The sequence below is a fragment of the Myxine glutinosa genome, chromosome 2 (assembly GCF_964187855.1).
Source record: "Myxine glutinosa chromosome 2, kmMyxGlut1.1, whole genome shotgun sequence".
Lineage (NCBI taxonomy): Eukaryota > Metazoa > Chordata > Myxini > Myxiniformes > Myxinidae > Myxine > Myxine glutinosa.
In genome coordinates, this window is record NC_136262.1 from 237,810,008 (window position 1) to 237,829,560 (window position 19,553).

Below are 19,553 nucleotides of genomic sequence, written 5' to 3' on the forward strand. Positions count from 1 at the left end.
AAGGACTTATAATAGCTTAAGTCTAAAGCTTCGCGTCACAATCATATCACCTTTGAATCATCTGCAAGGACAGTGCAGAGCATTTATCCACAATATGAGCACAAAATGAGAAAATTACAATATTGTCGCGTTTACATCAACCACCTGAAAATTGCACATACCCACAATCAAAGTGGTTGCCGACCATGCTGGAGGCTAATCTATTAAATAGCCATTTTCCATGAATAGCCAAGCTATTAAGATTTTACACAGACCAATGCCCAAGCATTGAATGTCAGCCCATAGTCCAGTGGGGACGAATACCTCACTAGGTAGAGTTCAGGATTGTTAACAATTTAACCCTCCAGGGATGTGAAAAACTGGTGGGAAGATGAGGTGCACACCGTCTAAGAGAGAAATAATTTATGAACACATAAGAGCATGTGGAATGGAATCTCGATCAAGTGACAAAACACAATTAATTAAATAAGAAAACAAGTACACATACATTCAAAGTACACCGCCCCATGCCAAATAATTAAATATGCTGCAGCGCGGCATTGCCGGGGCGCCTCCGGCGCCCGGCAATACCGCAGTGCAGCTCATTGAGGCTGCATTGGGAGGGAGAGGTGTACACTAATTGATTGATTAATTGTATAATTAAAATCAATAAAAGATTATCACAAAATATTTTCATAATCAATTGGCTAATCGCATAACTAAACCAGTAGTGCTTCATCCGAAGATGTATCTTTTAGAAATTTAATTAAATAAGTCATTTATAAAAAATTAAATAATTAATTGATTACTCAATAAATAATTAATCGATTAATCAATAAATACTTAATAGATGAAATGATTAATCAATAAATCAAAAATATCCTTGATAGCCACATCACTTGGTCACTCATGTCCAAATATTAGCTTCCCAGCTCAAAAGGTGCCTGAGATATTGGCCAAATGAGAAAGAAAATAAATAAATGATTAATAATGAAAATAAATAAATAATAATCATAAAAAAATTAAATTATTAATCAATTTGGTCAGAGAACACATAAACTACCACTATTTCATCAGAATCTGTAACTTAAAAAAAAAAATTTTTTTTGTCATTAATCGAATAATTAAATAATTAATCGATTAATTGATTAATTAATAAATCAAAAATATCCTTTGCAGCCAAATCACCTGGTCATTGGCATGTCCAAATATCAGCTTCCTAACTCAAAAGGTGCCTGAGTTAATAATGGTCAGAAGATAAATGAAATTTAATTAATTAAATAAGTACTTAATTAAACGCTAATAATTAAATAACTCCTCAATTAATTGATTATTCAAAAAACAAAAAATACCGTATTTGACAAAGGACTTGCTCACTACTGTGCCGAAATTTCAGCTTCCTAGCTCAAAGGATGGCTGAGATATCGCCCGGACAACCAAGAAAACAAGAAAGAAAGCAAGAAAGCAAGAAACCAGAGTGAAAACTGAGTACTCTCTTTCAGCGTGCGTCACTGCCGAGCCCCCTTTGGTGCCCGGCAATGACGATTTGCAATGCCTGGAGATGGCATAGGAAAGGAGCGGTGTACAATTAACTACATAGCAAAATCTAACCTCTCAATCTAATCTAACCACACACCCATACACACACACCAAACTGAGCTAAAGGATAGAGATGCAAGTGCAGAATGCCACTCGTCGGTGGTGGCAGGGTGTGAATGTGCAGCTCTGGACCTGAGTCCGGGACCAATGCCCGAACGGATTAGAACAAGTAGACCAGCAGCTGTCAAAAGCCATACAGGGCAAAGCATAGGGCAGAGTCTGGTTGAAGGTGAAAAGCAGGCTTGCAGACTCTACCAGTGACAACCAATAGTCCGTCAGAGCTAGACCTATGCAGGAGACCCAGCGATAAAGAGAGCAGGTGCAACACAGAGAGCAGGCGCAGGAGCTAAAGCAGTTCCGGCAGCAAGAACTCGAGCAAGAAGTGAGCACACACTTTTATGGCATTCCCTCCTAACTTCCGTTCCCCTACCCCACCCACTGACTAATATCACTGGACTAATCATTGTGTTCCTCAAATGGATAGATGGCTGTGTATCCAATATGGCCTGTCACCCCGAGGCATAGCAGAGCAATCACTGACCCAAGAGTTGAACCAATCATGGACCATGACTGGTCTAAGGCCCACTGCCCACACACTCAGACAGTTGGGTGGGGCCACCTCTCCACCCCCCACCCTCCCTCGCCTCCTTCCCTGTAGGTGGGAGGGAAGCATGGACCCTCTATACTTGCCCAGCATTTCTCAGTTGACAGAAGGTATGAGACACCTTATAAGATGAGACCCCTAAATTAGACAATGCCCATCCCCTCACCAGCAATACTGAAGACTGCATACCCCTTACATACACACTTAATACATGATGAGGGTTCTAAAACTACACATGCACACACACATGGCATCTATGACCTTAAAATAACTACGGCATCCTACTCGACAATCGTAACAATATTATGGGGCATTCTTGTGTACACACACACACACACACACACACACACACACACACACACACACACACACACACACACACACACACACACACACACACACACGGATTAAAACCAATAGACCAGACATCATATTGAAGGAAAACAAGAAGAAATGTCAATAATTGCTTGACATAACATTTCCGTCAGAAAGAAACATCGCCATCAATAAGCTGTGAAACTGTCCAAAGTATAAAGATCTTGAGATTGAAATAACCAGAATTTGGCAAATGAAGGTCATCTCCATCCATGTTACAGTTGTTGACCGGATATGTAATTAACAAAGGAACATAGAAGAATATGAACAAAATCCCAGGGAAATGTAACTTTGAGGAAATCCCAAAAAATTATCCACTTTGGGTCCACACACGTCATCAGGCAAACGTGCAGTTACAGTAACGATGATGATGATCCCATTCTTTGCAGGTACAATTTTTAAAGTTGTTCGATAACCTTAAAAAACATACATGGCAAACATTTCAGAAGTGAGACGAATGCTATTCTCAAAGCAATCTTGGAATTGTTTGATACCGAAACACAGTTCTGTTTGTATTGTTCAAACTGGTGTATTCAAGAAAATGTTTTTCTTCACTGATTTACATTGCCTCCATTACCAATATTTTCACATCAGATTACCTGACTGGTGTTATATGACAATTGCATGTACTAGCAAATACGCGGCCTGCGGGCAGAATATTTCGGAATCTTGTTGATGCCTCTGTCTTGCATTCTGATTAATGGAATGGAATCTTTTTCTTGTTGTGCTGTTTTGGGCTTTATTTTGTATTGCCATTGTGATGCAGTTGTTTGAATTGCAATTTCATTTTTGCTGCAAACTATATTTTCTCAAAATAAATGTTCTCTTCATTTTTTCCCAGGAATTTCAGCCAAAGTATTCAATATATTCAATATCCGAATAGCTCCCCTCACAAAATCGATCATTTCCTGCAACTTTTCTCAAATTAGGCCTCCTTGTCAGACTTTAAATTGTGACCCTTGCCCTCCCCCTCCAAAGGAGTTAAATACCAAGATGGGCAAAAAAAAATCCCTAAAATTTGATGGATTCAAATGAAAAATGCACATACACAACTTCAAGGTGCACTTGTTTGTTGTTGCACCCTCCCTGAAAGTTTCAGCTTCCTCAGTCAAATCTCTGAGAAATAGATGAAACATTCATGCTTTCCCTCCATTATACGAGCACACATATATATATATATATATATATATATATATATATATATATATATATATATATATATATATATATATATATATATATATATATATATATATTGTCTCAGTTGAAAAACTAAACTCAAACTGCCTAAGGTGAGAATTACTCAATCTGATTGCAACTGAATATTTCAGTTCACGTGCTTATTAGAAAAAAGAAACACACCTTAATTGTTGATGCAACTGTAGTAAATTTCCTCGTAATATTGATAGAGGAAGCCATGCCATAACTTATCTTGCCCTTGTGTGTTTCTGATTTGCTCTGAAAATCATTTTCTCTCCATTATTTGCATATCATGGGAATGTGTTCATCACCCTTGGATTATTCGTCATCCTGGGATTTACAAAACTGAATCACTCTAGTGGATGACGCGCCAACAAGCTACCTTATGGTATAAGCCAAAGAGCCGATTGTTATACCTTGACATATGATTTTTGCTCCCTTCCATTCATGACCATGCTCTTCCCAGATAATTGGTGGTGGCGAATCAGTCACTAGGCAGATGTAAGGCATTGGGTTGTTTGCCATTGCTCTAATCAGCTAGAGTCAGTAGTGGCAGGGTTTTGGGTGTGGTACCAACACACAATGGACATACCTTTTTCAAAAGGTACTGTGGGATCTTTAATGTCAACCAGTGCATGCTCGCAGATACGACACCCAGCTTAACCTCATTGAGTCATGCTGTCTGTGAAGTGCCAGGATGATAGTTTGATAGTTGGGTCAGGAATCAAACCTAGACGACATCAGGGCCCAGAGGTGAATGTGCTCACTGCTTCTGAGCTATCCTTCCACAACCAGACATTATTCCACAAGCTGGTAAAAAGCCCGTCAAATATGACGGGTTGGAACAGTTTATTCAACGGTGCAGCCTCGTGAGCATGCCAAAGTTTGAAGCCTCGGCCTAGTGTCGAGTGTGCTTATATCTTCTTTATTTAGTAGACATAATACAGTTGCAAATGAACACTCGTTTTACTCTGCGCTCGTTGCACATCACGTGCAGTGAATTTCACCTCCCTGCGCCTTGTATTTATTGTGATAAAAAACGCTTCTGTACTCCGCTCTTGAGGCTCGGTTTGCAAGCCATCGTCTACAATTCCAATAGGAGAGACAAAATTAATCTTTTATGTGAAATCTTTTTCGAATTTGTTTTATCCTCAAAAATAGACCCTAGTGAACACACATTCATGTTAAAAGATTGGCCTTTAATACCTACCCTTATGAAGGCGGGCAGACATCTGTACAAACAGACAAACTGACGTTGTGCTTTATATGGTGCATTAGTTGAGATTATTTGAACGTTTTGTGATTTGTATTGCTGTTGCGTATTTGCCGCGTATCTTTCATAAATGCTGTGTTCAATGTGTTTACGAAAGTAGTTGTTTTATCACCTTTTTAACTTGTTTCTTTCTTATTTCTTTCTCTTTTTCTTAAGTGTATATTCTATTGTTCATTGGATATGTGCTGATTTCAGGAGAAAAATACTACCGACCCCATCGTCATGACCAAAAGATTTCTGCCATGAAATACCTTTAATGACAACCCATTTTAATTTCTCGAAAAAAAACTAAAAGTCAGAGAATGATGGATACTATGAATGTATTGACAGTGACTGCTATTCTCTCTTTGCATCTTTACCAGATTTGGGTCACCTTTAAGGAGTGCTTCTCTCCACCTTTAAAGCGCAATACACTCAAACTGATGTCGGTTTGGGCATCTCTTGCTTTCAGGTAAGGAAAGCTGTGACTTACCTTTTCATTGGCTGAGCAATAGAAGAGAGATTCCTAGAAATACTTGAGTTGTTACAGCTGCATCAGAGGCACTGCCATTGCTGTCACTCAATTAGCATGTGTGGACAGCTTCTACGGCTTGACAGTGTGGTTTCCGGAGGTGATCAAGCGACTCCAGGAGCAGGATTACCACAGACGTACCAAGTTGTTTGACAGGGAGCACGTCGAGGGCTTCACCTTCAACTTCACGCTCGAGAACATGCTTCATCGTGACGGGGAGTACATCAATGACAAGTGAGCACTCCAATAAATCAAGTGGAAAAAAAACAACATTGTTGATTGATGCACACTTAGTTGTTCTCACTTTGACATCAAGCACTCATTCCAAGTACCTGTTCTTATAAGGAAGAGCTGAGTGCAAAATAATACGATCGAAGTGAGTTTGCATGATGTCATCATAAAATTCCCCTTTTATATTCGTGATAATACGAAGAAGAAGTAAAAGAAGAAGAGAGGATTAGTAGTTTTATAGTATCACCAAAATTTGATACTATATAGTAGTTGGCAAGATCCTTGACGATGCCTTCACTTTTGAATACAGTACTATAGTTATGTCGCCTTTCACACTAACTTGCTTCAAGACACTTTAAATGAAAAGAAAATTTCAAGATCTGCATTTTTTTTATGCCAGGAAATTATAAAGAGAGGCTTGTTCTGAAAGATTTTCAATTTTGATTTAACAAGGAGCTGATACTCTAGGTCCCTGGCTTTTGGGTTGACACACACACACACACACACACACACACACACACACACACACACACACACACACACACACACACACACACACAATTTAACAAGAGACAAGGCAAGAAGAGCCTCAAAAATATTGTACACAAGCCAAATTTCTGAGATGGTTGCTATGGCAACAGAATTCAGACAATTGCAGCTGTGATCTCATCAGCTTCAGACAATGTCACGAGGAATAGACATCTGTGTAAGATGAAAGTTAATTGTTCAACAGTTTCTGAAATAACGCGTACACTAAAGTACATGGACAGATGATCGGTCGGACGGAGCTCAATTGAATGTCTTCTGTCTCCGATCTTGTCAGAGGGTCAGAACACAAAACTAACCGGGATAGAAGACGCATATACGTAATTCCACTGGAAGATAATTCTACAGATGGGAGCACAAGTTGAAATAATGTGATCACCGAATGTTTTGAATCGCATGGGAAACTAGGTAAAGTACATACCTCCATCAGGCTCAGCAGTAAGGAGTTTATGTTTTGTATTCCACTGATTAGCCAGATCTGGATCCGGATATGAACCAAAATTTAATCAGCTTGTTTTTGACATCTAACCAATTCATCCACACCTAGTTTTGTCGTAATCCATCCACAACTTTTTGAAACATCATGTTATATATTGTTTTTGGTGCCATCTCTCATTGGTGGTTTGAGTGATCATTGTTGCTGCAGAATTCGAGAATTTGTGAATGTCTGATAGAATACTGACGGAAGCTAGCATGGAGAAAGTTGTCTCAATCCAAATGAGATATAATGAGGGTATGAACAAGCATTTGTGTTATTTTTTTGGTCAAGATAAGATAAAATTTATTAAGTAGTCCATTAACAAACTCAGAAAACTGAGCCCTTGGTTTCATTTGTGTGGGCAAATTTTACCATACGGTCTCTGAATGCTCAGAACCAGTACCCTTCATACCCCTCTCCCACCCGCACCTCCTTTTCCCTCTCTCATTGCCCCTCTCTTTTTCCTCTTCCTCCACATCACATTTCCCTCTATAGCTCTCTTATGTGTTTTCTCTCACGAATCTCCAACATGTTTTTCTGTGTTGGTGAAGGTTTCTCGGCATGAAGTTCAAGTCTGTGCTCTTTGAAAACTCCCTTTTTAAAGATTGTTTCTTTGAAGACGTCACATCAACGAATACATTCTTCAAAAACTGCACCTTCGATGAAACTATATTTTACAATACTGGTATGTAACAGTAAGTAAAACGTGTGTGTGTGTGTGTGTGTGTGTGTGTGTGTGTTTTTTTTTTTTTTCAGATTTGTCGGCCGCTCCTTCTGACCCATTAGGCTCAAAATTAAAATTGCCATCAAGACTGTTCACTCCCCCAGGGTGGATGTGTAATATAAACTCCTACCCCCGACCCACCCAACCACCCCCATGTGTTTCCTTCCATATACAGAGTACACCCTTTCACCAACAGGGCTCACTCACACTTGGAATGAAGTGACCACTCCCCCAGGATAGCTCCTGCCCCGACTTCCATCCCGATTACCCCTACTGTGTGTGTTTCTTATGATTTACCAGTCACATCCTTTGACACATGGTGCTCAAACTTGGCATCAAGTGTTCACTCCCCCAGGATGATTTTGCATTCTGACTGGCTTCTCCAACAACTCCCTACCCCCCTATCTTCCCACCCTCCCCCTACACACCCCACATTCCCCTGACCCCACCTAAATATATATATATAGACTAACAGAAAAATTCTGTTTTCACATCAACGACCAGATATTTCCCCCACCCCACTTTCTACCCCCACGTCCCATCCGCCTCCTCTCCCCAAACTCCAACAGTCATCTTCAAGGTCCTCCCTCCAGGTCTTCAAAACAGCTGTCCACTACCATCTTTTATCTTCCCCCATCCAAAACTTTGATCTTTTCTACCCCCGTTAATCCACCTCCTTCAAATTCCGTTTCCTTTCTTGAAATCCATGTAGTGTCCATCGGGTTTATCCTGTGTACCCCGCCCAACCCTCTCTTCAACCTACAGATCAACCCACAAATCTCCCGATGTCCCTGTTCTCTACTGTTGTTGGTTTTTCCTCTCTCTCCCCCTCTTGTCTCCCGCTCCCTTCATTATATGTTCTATGTGTTAGCTCTTACACGAGCCTCGAGTATACAAATAAAAATAAAAGAGGCCCAAGAGACTACAGACATGAGAATAATATGGTTGGAGTTATGTGCTGTGAAGGGGCACCATGTCAGACTTTTACCTTTACCAAGGAACGACTTTGAACGACGGAAGATGCCCAGTTTGTGGCTGGCTTTGGAAGTCAACTTTTGTTATTTGATCAGCTCAGGAGAAGCTGTTGCTCATGTTGAAGTCCACAAGGTCAAGATAATGAAACTGGAATAATGGAGGCAACGGCTAACCATGTTAATAGATTGGCGAGTTTAATTGACAACCCTTCCGGTGCGACAGGATGAGGCAGTGAGATTTGCCACGATTAAAAGACGAGCGACATTTGTTAGACCATAATCGAATCACTTCTAGATTCGCAGCGACATAGCTGATGGATACCTGGCATTGGGATGGAGGTACTGTATGACACAATGTGGAGGCGTCTTCCAGAAGGGTGTGTTTCCAAATTTTATTTTCATGATAAAAAGAGTTTCTAAATTATATATATTTGATGATAAAAAGACTTTCCAAATTGTATTTTTTGATGATTAAAAAGTTGTCCAAATTGTATTTTTGATGATAAAAGGGTTTCCATTTTTTTTGATGATAAAAAGGGTTTCCAAATTTTATTTTTTGATCATAAAGTGTTTCCAAATTTTATTTTTGATAATAAAAAGAGTCCAAATTTTCTTTTTTGATGATAGTGTTTCCAAACTTCATTTTCTGATGATAAAAAGTGTTTCAAAATTTTCTTTTTTGATGATAAAAACAGTTTCCAAATTTTCTTTTTGATCATAAAAAAAGAGTCCAAATTTTCTTTTTTGATGATAGTGTTTCCAAACTTCATTTTCTGATGATAAAAAGTGTTTCAAAATTTTCTTTTTTGATGATAAAACAGTTTCCAAATTTTCTTTTTGATCATAAAAAGAGTCCAAATTTCCTTTTTTGATGATAGTGTTCCCAAACTTCATTTTCTGATGATAAAATGTGTTTCAAAATTTTCTTTTTTGATGATAAAAAGTTTCCAATTTTTTTTCTGATCATAAAAAGTCCAAATTTTCTTTTTTGATGATAGTGTTCCCAAACTTCATTTTCTGATGATAAAATGTGTTTCAAAATTTTCTTTTTTGATGATAAAAAGTTTCCAATTTTTTTTCTGATCATAAAAAGTCCAAATTTTCTTTTTTGATGATAGTGTTTCCAAACTTCATTTTCGGATAAAAAGTATTTTAAAATTTTCTTTTTTGATAAAAACAGTTTCCAAATTTTATTTTTGATCATAAAAACAGTCCAAATTTTCTTTTTTGATCATAAAAAGTGTTTCCAAATTTTCTTTTTTGATGATAAAAAGTTTCCAAATTCTATTTTTTGATGATACATTTTCCAAATTTCATTTTTTGATGATAAAAGTGTTTCCAAATTTTCTTTTTTGATAAGAGTTTCCAAATTTTATTTTTTATGATAAAAAGTTTCCAAATTTTCTTTTTTGATGATGAAAAGAGTTTCCATTAATTAATGCCATGACTTTCTTTTTTGATGATAAAAATGTTTCCAAATTTCATTTTCTGATGATAAAAGTGTTTCCAAATTTTCTTTTTTGATGATAAAAAGTTTCCAAATTCTATTTTTTGATGATAAATTTTCCAAATTTCATTTTCTGATGATAGTGTTTTCAAATTTTCTTTTTTGGTGATGGGAGGCGATGGCGATTTCGTCGAGGCTCGTGAAAGAGCTAACATTTATCAAACAAACAAATCAAACAAACAAGCAAACAAAGTATATAAAAAGGGGAGCGGTCGACAAGATGGGGAGAGAAGGGGAGGAAGCACACAAACACAACATTTGAGAGCAGGGACATCGGGAGATGTGTGGGAGGGAGAGGGCCTGGGGGGAGGCAGGATAGGTATAAAACGCCAGGACACCAAGGACTTCCAGGAAAGAAGACAAAAGTCACCTCAAAAAAGTGGATTTGGGGTGAAATTAGCGGGGGTAGAAAAGATCAAGGTTTTGGATTGGGGAAGATAAGAGATGGTGGTGAACAGCCGTTTTAAAGACCTGGAGGGAGGAGTGGGATTGAAGAGAGTGAGGGAGTTTGTTCCAGAGGCGGGAGAAAAGAGGAATGAAGGAGTGAAGGTGAGCAGAGAGTCTTGATTTTGGCAGTTTAACCATAAGAGGGTTGCAGGCAGATCTTGTGCGACCTGCAGGAATATTTGGGGGACAGAGCCCAGAGAGAGCTGGGGGAGCAAGGCCAGAGAGGAGTCGGTAGAAGACGGAAAGACCACCAACCTGCCTGTGGTGAGTAAGTGAAAGGCCCTCGGAGATAGCGTCATCGCGGGAGATTCCAATGATTCTGAACGCTTTGGTTTCAACAGCGTGAAGACGAGCTAGGTGTGAGGCAGGAGCACCAGCCCAGAGGGGAGAGCAGTAAACCATTGAGCTGCGGATGAAAGCCTTGTATGTGGTGAGGAGCTCAGGTGTGCCAAGGAAGGACTTCGCACGACGGAGGATGCCCAGTCGGCGACTGGCTTTGGAGGCCAGCTTGGAAATGTGGTTTTCCCAGGAAAGATCATGGCAGATAGTGAGACCCAAAAGCTTGAGTGACAGAACTTCTTGGAGAGGATTATTCAGAAAGTAGATGGGAGGGTTGTCCAGTCGGTCTTTTCGGAGAGACATCGTAAGAGTGTGTGATTTGTCAGGATTGAAAGACATGTTCCACTTGTTTGCCCAGTCTGTGATTTTGTCCAGGTCTGCAGAGAGTGAGGAGGCAGCAGACTGCCGATCTGAGGGATGAGGAATGGAGCGGCAGAGAGTGGAGTCATCAGCAAAGAGATAGAGAGGATTTTCAAGAGAGTCAGAGAGATCATTGATGAAGACAATGATAAAAAATAAAAAAGTGTTTCCAAATTTCATTTTCTGATGACAAGAGTTTCCAAATTTTATTTTTGATGATAAAAAGGGTTTCCAAATTTTATTTTTTGATGTGTTTCCAAATTTTATTTTTTGATGATAAAAAGTGTTTCCAAATTTTTTGTTATCATAAAAAGAGTATTTCCAACATTTAGCATTCACTTGATACTGCAATTCCATACCTGTTTATGCAGGTACACAACGTTCTCTCTCTGTAAAACTATTAGCAGTTCTCATTTTAGTTACATTATGCTTACTTGTTTGTACGCAGGTGTTGCACACAACATTATGCTTTATTTTCCTTTCCCAGATCTATTCCAATACAAGTTCATCAACAGCAATTTCTTGAACTCCACGTTCCTTCACTTCAAGAAAGGCTGCCATATTGACTTCGCTGAGGACTATAGTGCTTACTGGGTATATTTTGTCAGTTTTCTGGGCTCCCTGGCTGTGCTTCCTGGGAACATTGTTTCTGCTCTCCTCATGGACAAACTTGGACGTATCAAGATGACAGGTAACAATTGGCTTTCAGATACATTTTTATAATCATCTTGAAATTATCAAGCGTAAACTCATCATGGTAGATGTTATTTAATGTTGCCTACATTACATTACCAAAAGTATTTGGACAATAAACCCAAACTTCAAATGAACACTCCCAACCTGCATTTGATATATTTGCTGCACTTCTTCTTCGTTCGGATGGAGCACAAGGCTGCGTGGTAGCTTCAATGGCTGAGGGCATGGCTGTGCCGCAGATGCAGTGTCCTCTGCTTGTGAGGGCAGGAATTTAATCAGGGTGCCGGCGATAGCTCGCCTACGTTACACAAAGGACACCGTGGGGTATTTAAGTCTACCAACGAATGCCGGCAAACGGAGCGCCAGTTTAACGTCTATCGAGGGATGGCACACACTAATAAATCGCTGCCTGTGAAACACCAGGATGACATTATATAGCTAGATCAAGATTCGAACACATGCGAGACAGCTTAGAGGTGAGTCCAGAAATATAATCTATGCCATCCTGTCAGCCCATTTTCTACACTGAAAGAAGCAATGCTTTATCAAACTCTACACTACCATTCTACACGACGGTTTTAATCAACATGGCAGCGAGGGCACTTGCAAGTACCAGCAGATAATAACACACTGTGCCATACTCATTTATCTGAGTAAATGTTTCAGGATAACTACAGTGGACGCATACCAATTCAAGTTCCCACCACTTCGAATGCAGCATTTTTAATATCTAGGCAATGTAGACCACACTCACAAATTATATTAACACCAATTTTCTACTGTCCATTTTTACTGTTGAGCTATTGCTTCTGCTGTCGTGTGTGTGTGTGTGTGTGTGTGTGTGTACGTGTGTGTGAATGTATTCCCCATAAGTACAGGGGAATTAACTCATCTATAGCCTGGTGTTGGCTTATCGGTTAAGGTGGCCGGCTTGATATCTTAGAGACCTGAGTTTGAGCCACTGTCATATTGTTGAATTAACGCCAGGTGGGTTGACTCAGCCTGTCATCCTTCCGATGTCGGCAAAATGTGTACCACCTGCTGGTAAAGGGGGCATTGCATCAGCGGCACAGCTGCACCCCCAGAAAATGATGCAAACAGCAGCCGCAGGCTACATACAAATCACCACCACCAACTCATCCATAAGGATGGGTTCGTCACTAGTAAATGTAAAAGTGAGAAAATATGCCATTTTATATAATACAGGTTTGAGAATATAACACCTCAATATGTTTTAGAATTCAATAACAAAGTCTGTTTTGAAAATATTTTTAATTGTGAGAGTATTAAGACTCCACAAATCTGATGTGAAAATAAAAGGGGCAATTCTGACGGTATATTTTTAAACAAACGTCGAAGCTTAATCTTTCGTACAAAAGTCATGGTGGAGCTTAAAGACAGGAGGAATGTTGTCAAACTAATAGATTGGCAGAGTGGAACAGGAAGACAAGGGGCATGGGCTCAGCAAGAGCAGACATTTAAGTGGACAGATGATGCCGACAATTGAATAGGAGTAAAAGAGCTACGATGATGATGATTTGCAGTTTTGTATGATTGCAGGGAAGAGCACATGGAGCAGACTTTGTGAGATGATTGTACGACAAGAATAAATAATGTTCCAGGATTAATCATGATCAGAATGCTTATACCTGAGAATGGGAACAAAAATTGGCTGCTGGATAACTGTTGTGGACATATAGGACGTGAGTGGGGACGTATAGCTGACAGGGCTTGAAGAGAAAGACTTTTGGGTGTTATTGGACAGTAAGGCCACCAACCTCTATGCTGCGAATGAGGAACAAGACCTACCACTCAGCATCCATCCAATGTATACCTTTGGGACTGAGAATCTTGGTTTCCACCACTTGCGAAGGAGGTAAATTGAGAGGACAGGGCATTATCTCAAGTTGGGGAGATATATTTATTCGTACTTTTGGATGAATGCCTTATAATTATTTTTATCGTCAAGGCTTGTGGAAGAGCTAAAACACAGAATGGATCAGAACTCAACATAACAAAAGGAAGAGCATAAGTAGAAGAGAGGAAACGCCAACAACATGACGAAGGGACAAAATATACGGAGACAGACAAACAAGAGATGCTTCAAACAAACTTTACAGTTGGCACTATACATTCAAAGGCAGTTGCGTTCTCCTGGCATCTGCCAAACCCAGATTCGTCCTTCGGACTGCCATATGGTGAAGCGTGATTCATCACTCCAGAGAACGCGTTTCCACTGCTCCAGAGTCTAATGGCGGCGAGCTTTACGCCACTCCAGCCGATGCTTTGTATTGCGCATGGTGATCATAGGCTTGTATGCTCAGCCATGGAAACCCATTTCATGAAGCTCCCGGCGAACAGTTGTTGTGCTGACGCTGCTTCCAGAGGCAGTTTGGAACACGGTAGTGAGTGTTGCAACTGCAGACAGACGATTTTTACGCACTACGCGCTTCAGCACTCGGCGGTCCCGTTCTGTGTGCTTGTGTGGCCTACCACTTCACAATAACAGTACTTACAGTTGACTGGGGCAGCTCCAGCAGGGCAGAAATTTGACAAACTGAGTTGTTGGAAAGGTGCCATCCTATGACAGTGCCACGTTGAAAGTCACTGAACCCATTCTACTGCCAATGGTTGTCTATGGAGATTGTATGGCTGTGTGCTTGATTTTTATATATACCTGTCATCAATGGGTATGGCTGAAATAGGCAAATCCACTAATTAGAAGGGGTGTCCGCATACTTTTGGTCATGTAGCGTAGATTATGGTTAATAATGAGGCCAAGGAGTTCCAAGGATCGCACCGTTTCCAGCCACCGAAGCCAAGTAACCTGGGCTATTTCAGAGAATATCTTTATATTTGAGGAAATATACATTTTTATCTGATCTTTGATGGAAGACAAGGGACAGTTTTTATAAATACTGAATGAGAGTATTTTACAGTTATGCTGCCGTTTTTAGCCCTTTTAAGAGACAACCACCAAGTGTGGCCTGGCATCACAAGGAAATCAGGCATGGTAGGCAGAATACCGTCTCCCTGAAAGTCATTATTGTGGCATTTTACATTCCCCATTGTAACATGAGAGCACGAGATACGCAATGCATTTTATAGATGCTGAAGGATATACATCGTATTTTTCAGTGTACAAATCTATATTTTTTTCTCGGTAGTCCGGACCTCGACTTCTACGCAGAATCAACTTATTTAATGTTTAAGACGTTGAATTGCGTAAATGAAGCCAACTTGCAAAGTATGATAATTTCTGAAATTAATTGAATAATTGTTAATTTAAAACACGCTACTTAAATAATTTCCATGGAGTATTTGCCGATTGGGTGAGCAATTAACCGTTATGCGAAATTATCCAATCAAAAACGAGCACGCACTCACCAATTGCATTTGATCCATGCCTTTCAATCATTATCATATGTATCCATCCTCATGATGCCATCTCAAAATGTTACCAGTAAAGTCACGCAAGTCGTGCACGACCGCTTTTATGTTGGGAGTTAAGTTCTCAAAGGAAAATGGTGGGAAAAAGGCTGCACATAGAATATACGGTGTCGGTGAAAACTGTTTGGGATTGACAAAATGGAGCTTGTTTTAAATACTGTATCTCTATATGGTAACAAACATTAAAAAGTAAAAAAAAAAAGAAGTAATTAACACAAAGTAATCTTACTAGAATTCACCAAATGTCCATCTGTCCATTCGAAGGCACCGTAAAAACGGCTGAACCGATCCAACGATATTTTGGGTGGGTAATTCTGGGACCCCCTGGAGTAAAATAGGCTATATTGTTTTTCCAATTTTCCAGTTTTCCAATTTTTCCAAACACGATGGAATAATATTTACCGATATGAACAGTGATGTGGCTTTTGTTGAAATTCGACAAATATTGTTTATTCTACGTACCAGGAGAGAGTAGATCGACTCCTGACGAACTCTTCCGAAATAAATGTGCGGCTCCGAAGTAACACGGCAGCGTGTGCAAAGCGACTGAGAAACAGGTGTAGCGGCCGCTTCCGTGTTACAGTTTCGGCGCGCACTCTTCACACATAAACGTCCAATTTTTTTCAAAATGGGCGCCATGTACTGTTTAGATTTTGATGATTTGCGTGTGATATGATTCAACGGATGTTTATATGAATCGTTTAAAATAAAAAAACCTTCAATTTCTGATATTTTGCCTTTTCATTTGGGCTTCCCAATTGAAGCCCCGCCCATAGGGTGGGTACCGTTGCTAGTTAAAATAATACGCAAAAAAACACTCATTAATATTCATGACCCTGAAAATAGGCAGCGATGCGATGGTTGTGATGGCAGGGAGGAATCTTTTCTCCCCGACAAAATCAATCAGCATTGCGATAACACCTCTATTATTCTGTTTGATGGTTTGGCTAACTACTGTAGTTGACTTTGCTTCTTCTTATACTCCAAATCAACTTATACTCCACATCGACTTAGACTCCAAAAATACGGTATGCTCTACAGCTTGAAAGTTTGGAAGCAAATTAAATTTTAGGAAAAATAAAAATCAAAAGATTACATTAAGTAGAGTATAATGGAGTTTTCTTCGACAGGATATAAGGTTTATGGAAGAGTTGCAATACAAATCATGAAGACAAATACATGGACATCACCAGACTCGACTTTAGACAAGTACAGCCACTGAGATAGGGGGAAGTGAATTCAGTTCCTAGAGAACTCTGGGTACCAGCAATGCCATTTTTATGACGTTGATTTTCTCTCCACACTTTTCTCGCTACAGTTTTCTTTAAATTTAAAGTGGTGATATTTCCACAAAGTGGTATGTTTTCTGCGACACACTGTACACTTGAGAATTATTTGTGTGACATAGTATAACCACATTTTGTCCTACTGGACCAAACTGAAATTTGTGTGATGTAAAATGTCAAATGATCAATGTTGAAGGTGTATATATATATATATACATACATACATATATATATATATATTTCCTAGAGGAAAACCTGCTGCCCTCTGCAAGAAGCTGAAATTGGGATAGAAGTTCACCTTTCAGCATGACGACCCGAAGCACACAGCCAAAGCTACACTCACTGGAGTGGTTGAGGAACAAAAAGATAAATGTCCTTGAGTGGCCCAGTCAGAGCCCCAAACAAAATCCAATCGAAAATCTGTGGCATGACTTGAAGATTGCTGTCCATCAACACTCCCCATGCAACTTGACTGAGCTTGAACAGTTTTGTACAGAAGAATGGGCAAATATTGCCCAATCAAGGTGTGCAAAGTTGGGAGAGACCTATCCCAACAGACTCACAGCTGTAATTGCTGTCAAAGGTGCTTTCACCAAGTACTAACTCAGGGGGGTGGACCCTTATTCAACCAAGATATTCTAGTTTTGTATTTTTTATTAATTTTCTGAAATTTGTAGAATTTGTTTTTTGACTTGGAAGTTGTGGCATACAATGTGTAAATAAAGGTGGCAAAGTCTGATTTTATGCAATTTAATTCCAGGCTATAAGGCAACAAAAGGTGAAAATTTTGAAAGGGGGTGTAGACTTTCTATTTTTTTTTTTTTTTTTTTTTTGTATACTGAATCGAGGCTCGTGAAAGAGCTAACATTTACTTCACAAACAAATCGACCAGACAAACAAAATACACAAAAAGAGGGAGCGGAAGACAAGATGGGGAGAAAAGGGGAAGCACACAAACACAACATCCGAGAGCAGGGAGATGTGTGGAAGGGAGAGGGCCCGGGGGGAGGAGGCATGGGAAGGGGGGGGGGGGGGGGGAAGGGAGAAGTATAAAGCACAAGGACACCAAGGACTTCCAGGACAGAAGTTGGTATTTCAAAAAGGGGAATTGGGGTGAAATTAGCGGGGGTAGAAAAGATCAAGGTTTTGGATGGGGGAAGATAAGAGATGGTGGTGAACAGCTGTTTTAAAGACTTGGAGGGTGGAGTGGGATTGAAGAGAGTGAGGGAGTTTGTTCCAGAGGCGGGAAAAAAGAGGAATGAAGGAGTGAAGGTGAGCAGAGAGTCTTGATTTTGGCAGTTTAACCAAAAGAGGGTTGCAGGCAGATCTTGTGCGACCTGTAGGAATATTTGCGGGACAGAGCCCAGAGAGAGCTGGGGGGGGGCAAGGCCAGAGAGGAGTCGGTAGAAGACGGAACCTGCCTGTTGAAACCAACCTGCCTGCGGTGAGTGAGTGAGAGGCCCTTGGAGTTAGCTTCATCGCGGGAGATTCCAATGATTCTGAATGCTTTGGTTTCAACAGCGCAAAGGCGAGCTAGGTGTGAGGCAGGAGCACCAGCCCAGAGGGGAGAGCAGTATTCCATTGAGCTGCGGATGAAAGCCTTGTATGTGGTGAGGAGCTCAGGTGTGCCAAGGAAGGACTTCGCACGACGGAGGATGCCCAGTCGGTGACTGGCTTTGGAGGCCAGATTTGAAATGTGGTTTTTCCAGGAAAGATCATGGCAGATAGTGAGACCCAAAAGCTTGAGTAACAGAACTTCTTGGAGAGGATTATTCAGAAAGTGGATGGGAGGGTTGTCCAGTCGGTCTTTTCGGAGAGACATCGTAAGAGTGTGAGATTTGTCAGGATTGAAAGACATGTTCCACTTGTTTGCCCAGTCTGTGATTTTGTCAAGGTCTGCAGAGAGTGAGGAGGCTGCAGACTGCCGATCTGAGGGATGAAGAATGGAGCGACAGAGAGTAGAGTCGTCAGCAAAGAGATAGAGAGGATTTTCAAGAGAGTCAGAGAGATCATTGATGAAGACCAGAAAAAGCACAGGGCCCAGAACACTGCCTTGGGGAACTCCAGCCTGAACAGGAAGAGGAGATGAGAGAAACCCATTCAGGGCCACACGTTGACTACGACTAGAGAGGATGTCCGCCAGCCATGCGTGGAGATTTCCATTGATACCAAAAGAGGAGAGTTTGGTGAGCAGAGCGGGGTGCCAGACTGTATCGAAGGCACGTGATATGTCAAGGGAGACTGCTCTAATTTCCTGTTTGGCATTGAGGACCTCCATCCATTGTTGAGAAAGCAGAAGCAGCATGTCCAGAGTGGAGTGTCCAGGTCTGAAACCAAATTGATGATCAGAGATCAAGCCATTGGAGAAGAGGAAGGATTTCATATCTGAAGCAATGATGGATTCCATGACCTTGCTGATAATTGGGAGAAGGCTGATTGGTCTGTAGTTGCTGGGATCTGTTTTTGCACCTTTTTTGTGCAAAGCGGTGATGTTGGCAGATTTCCAAGCAGATGGAAGATGACCTTGAGCAAAAGAGAGGGTGAAGAGAACAGAGAGAGGGAGTGAAAGAGCGGAAGAACATGATTTTAGGACCCGTGGGCTGATGCCGTCAGGTCCAGTTGCAGAATCAGAGTCGAGGGTTGACAGACACTTTTCCACCTTGTCAGGAGGAAAGGACACAGAGTCCAGGAGCAGCTGGGTACGACTGGGTACGGTGGGTACAGAGAGGGATGGGTTTGGGACACAAGATTTAGAGGCAAACACAGAGTTGAGGCATTCGGCTTTTTCACGTGCGGAGTCAGCCGTGTGGCCATTTAAGGTGAGGGAGGGGATGGAGGGGGAACAAACACCAGAAACAGATTTTACCAGACGCCACCAGGATTTGGAAGAGGGAGACAGATAAGAGAGTTCGGTCCTGAGGACGGAGAGATATTGTTTCCTGGCTCTCCTGAGGGTGGACACCCTCAGGTGTCC

General features: G+C 40.7%; 1 protein-coding gene across 2 annotated transcripts in view; it reads left to right on the forward strand.

The window, feature by feature from the left end:
• Nucleotides 1–19,553, forward strand: part of LOC137420731 (synaptic vesicle glycoprotein 2C-like) — a 111,345-nt gene that overhangs the window by 80,066 nt on the left and 11,726 nt on the right. For both annotated transcript variants that reach the window (XM_068106059.2, XM_068106060.2), the window contains exons 8-11: nt 5,393–5,481; nt 5,611–5,775; nt 7,348–7,481; nt 11,635–11,838. In XM_068106059.2, coding sequence (XP_067962160.1) covers nt 5,393–5,481; nt 5,611–5,775; nt 7,348–7,481; nt 11,635–11,838 — 592 coding nt within the window. The remainder of the gene's footprint in view (nt 1–5,392; nt 5,482–5,610; nt 5,776–7,347; nt 7,482–11,634; nt 11,839–19,553) is intronic.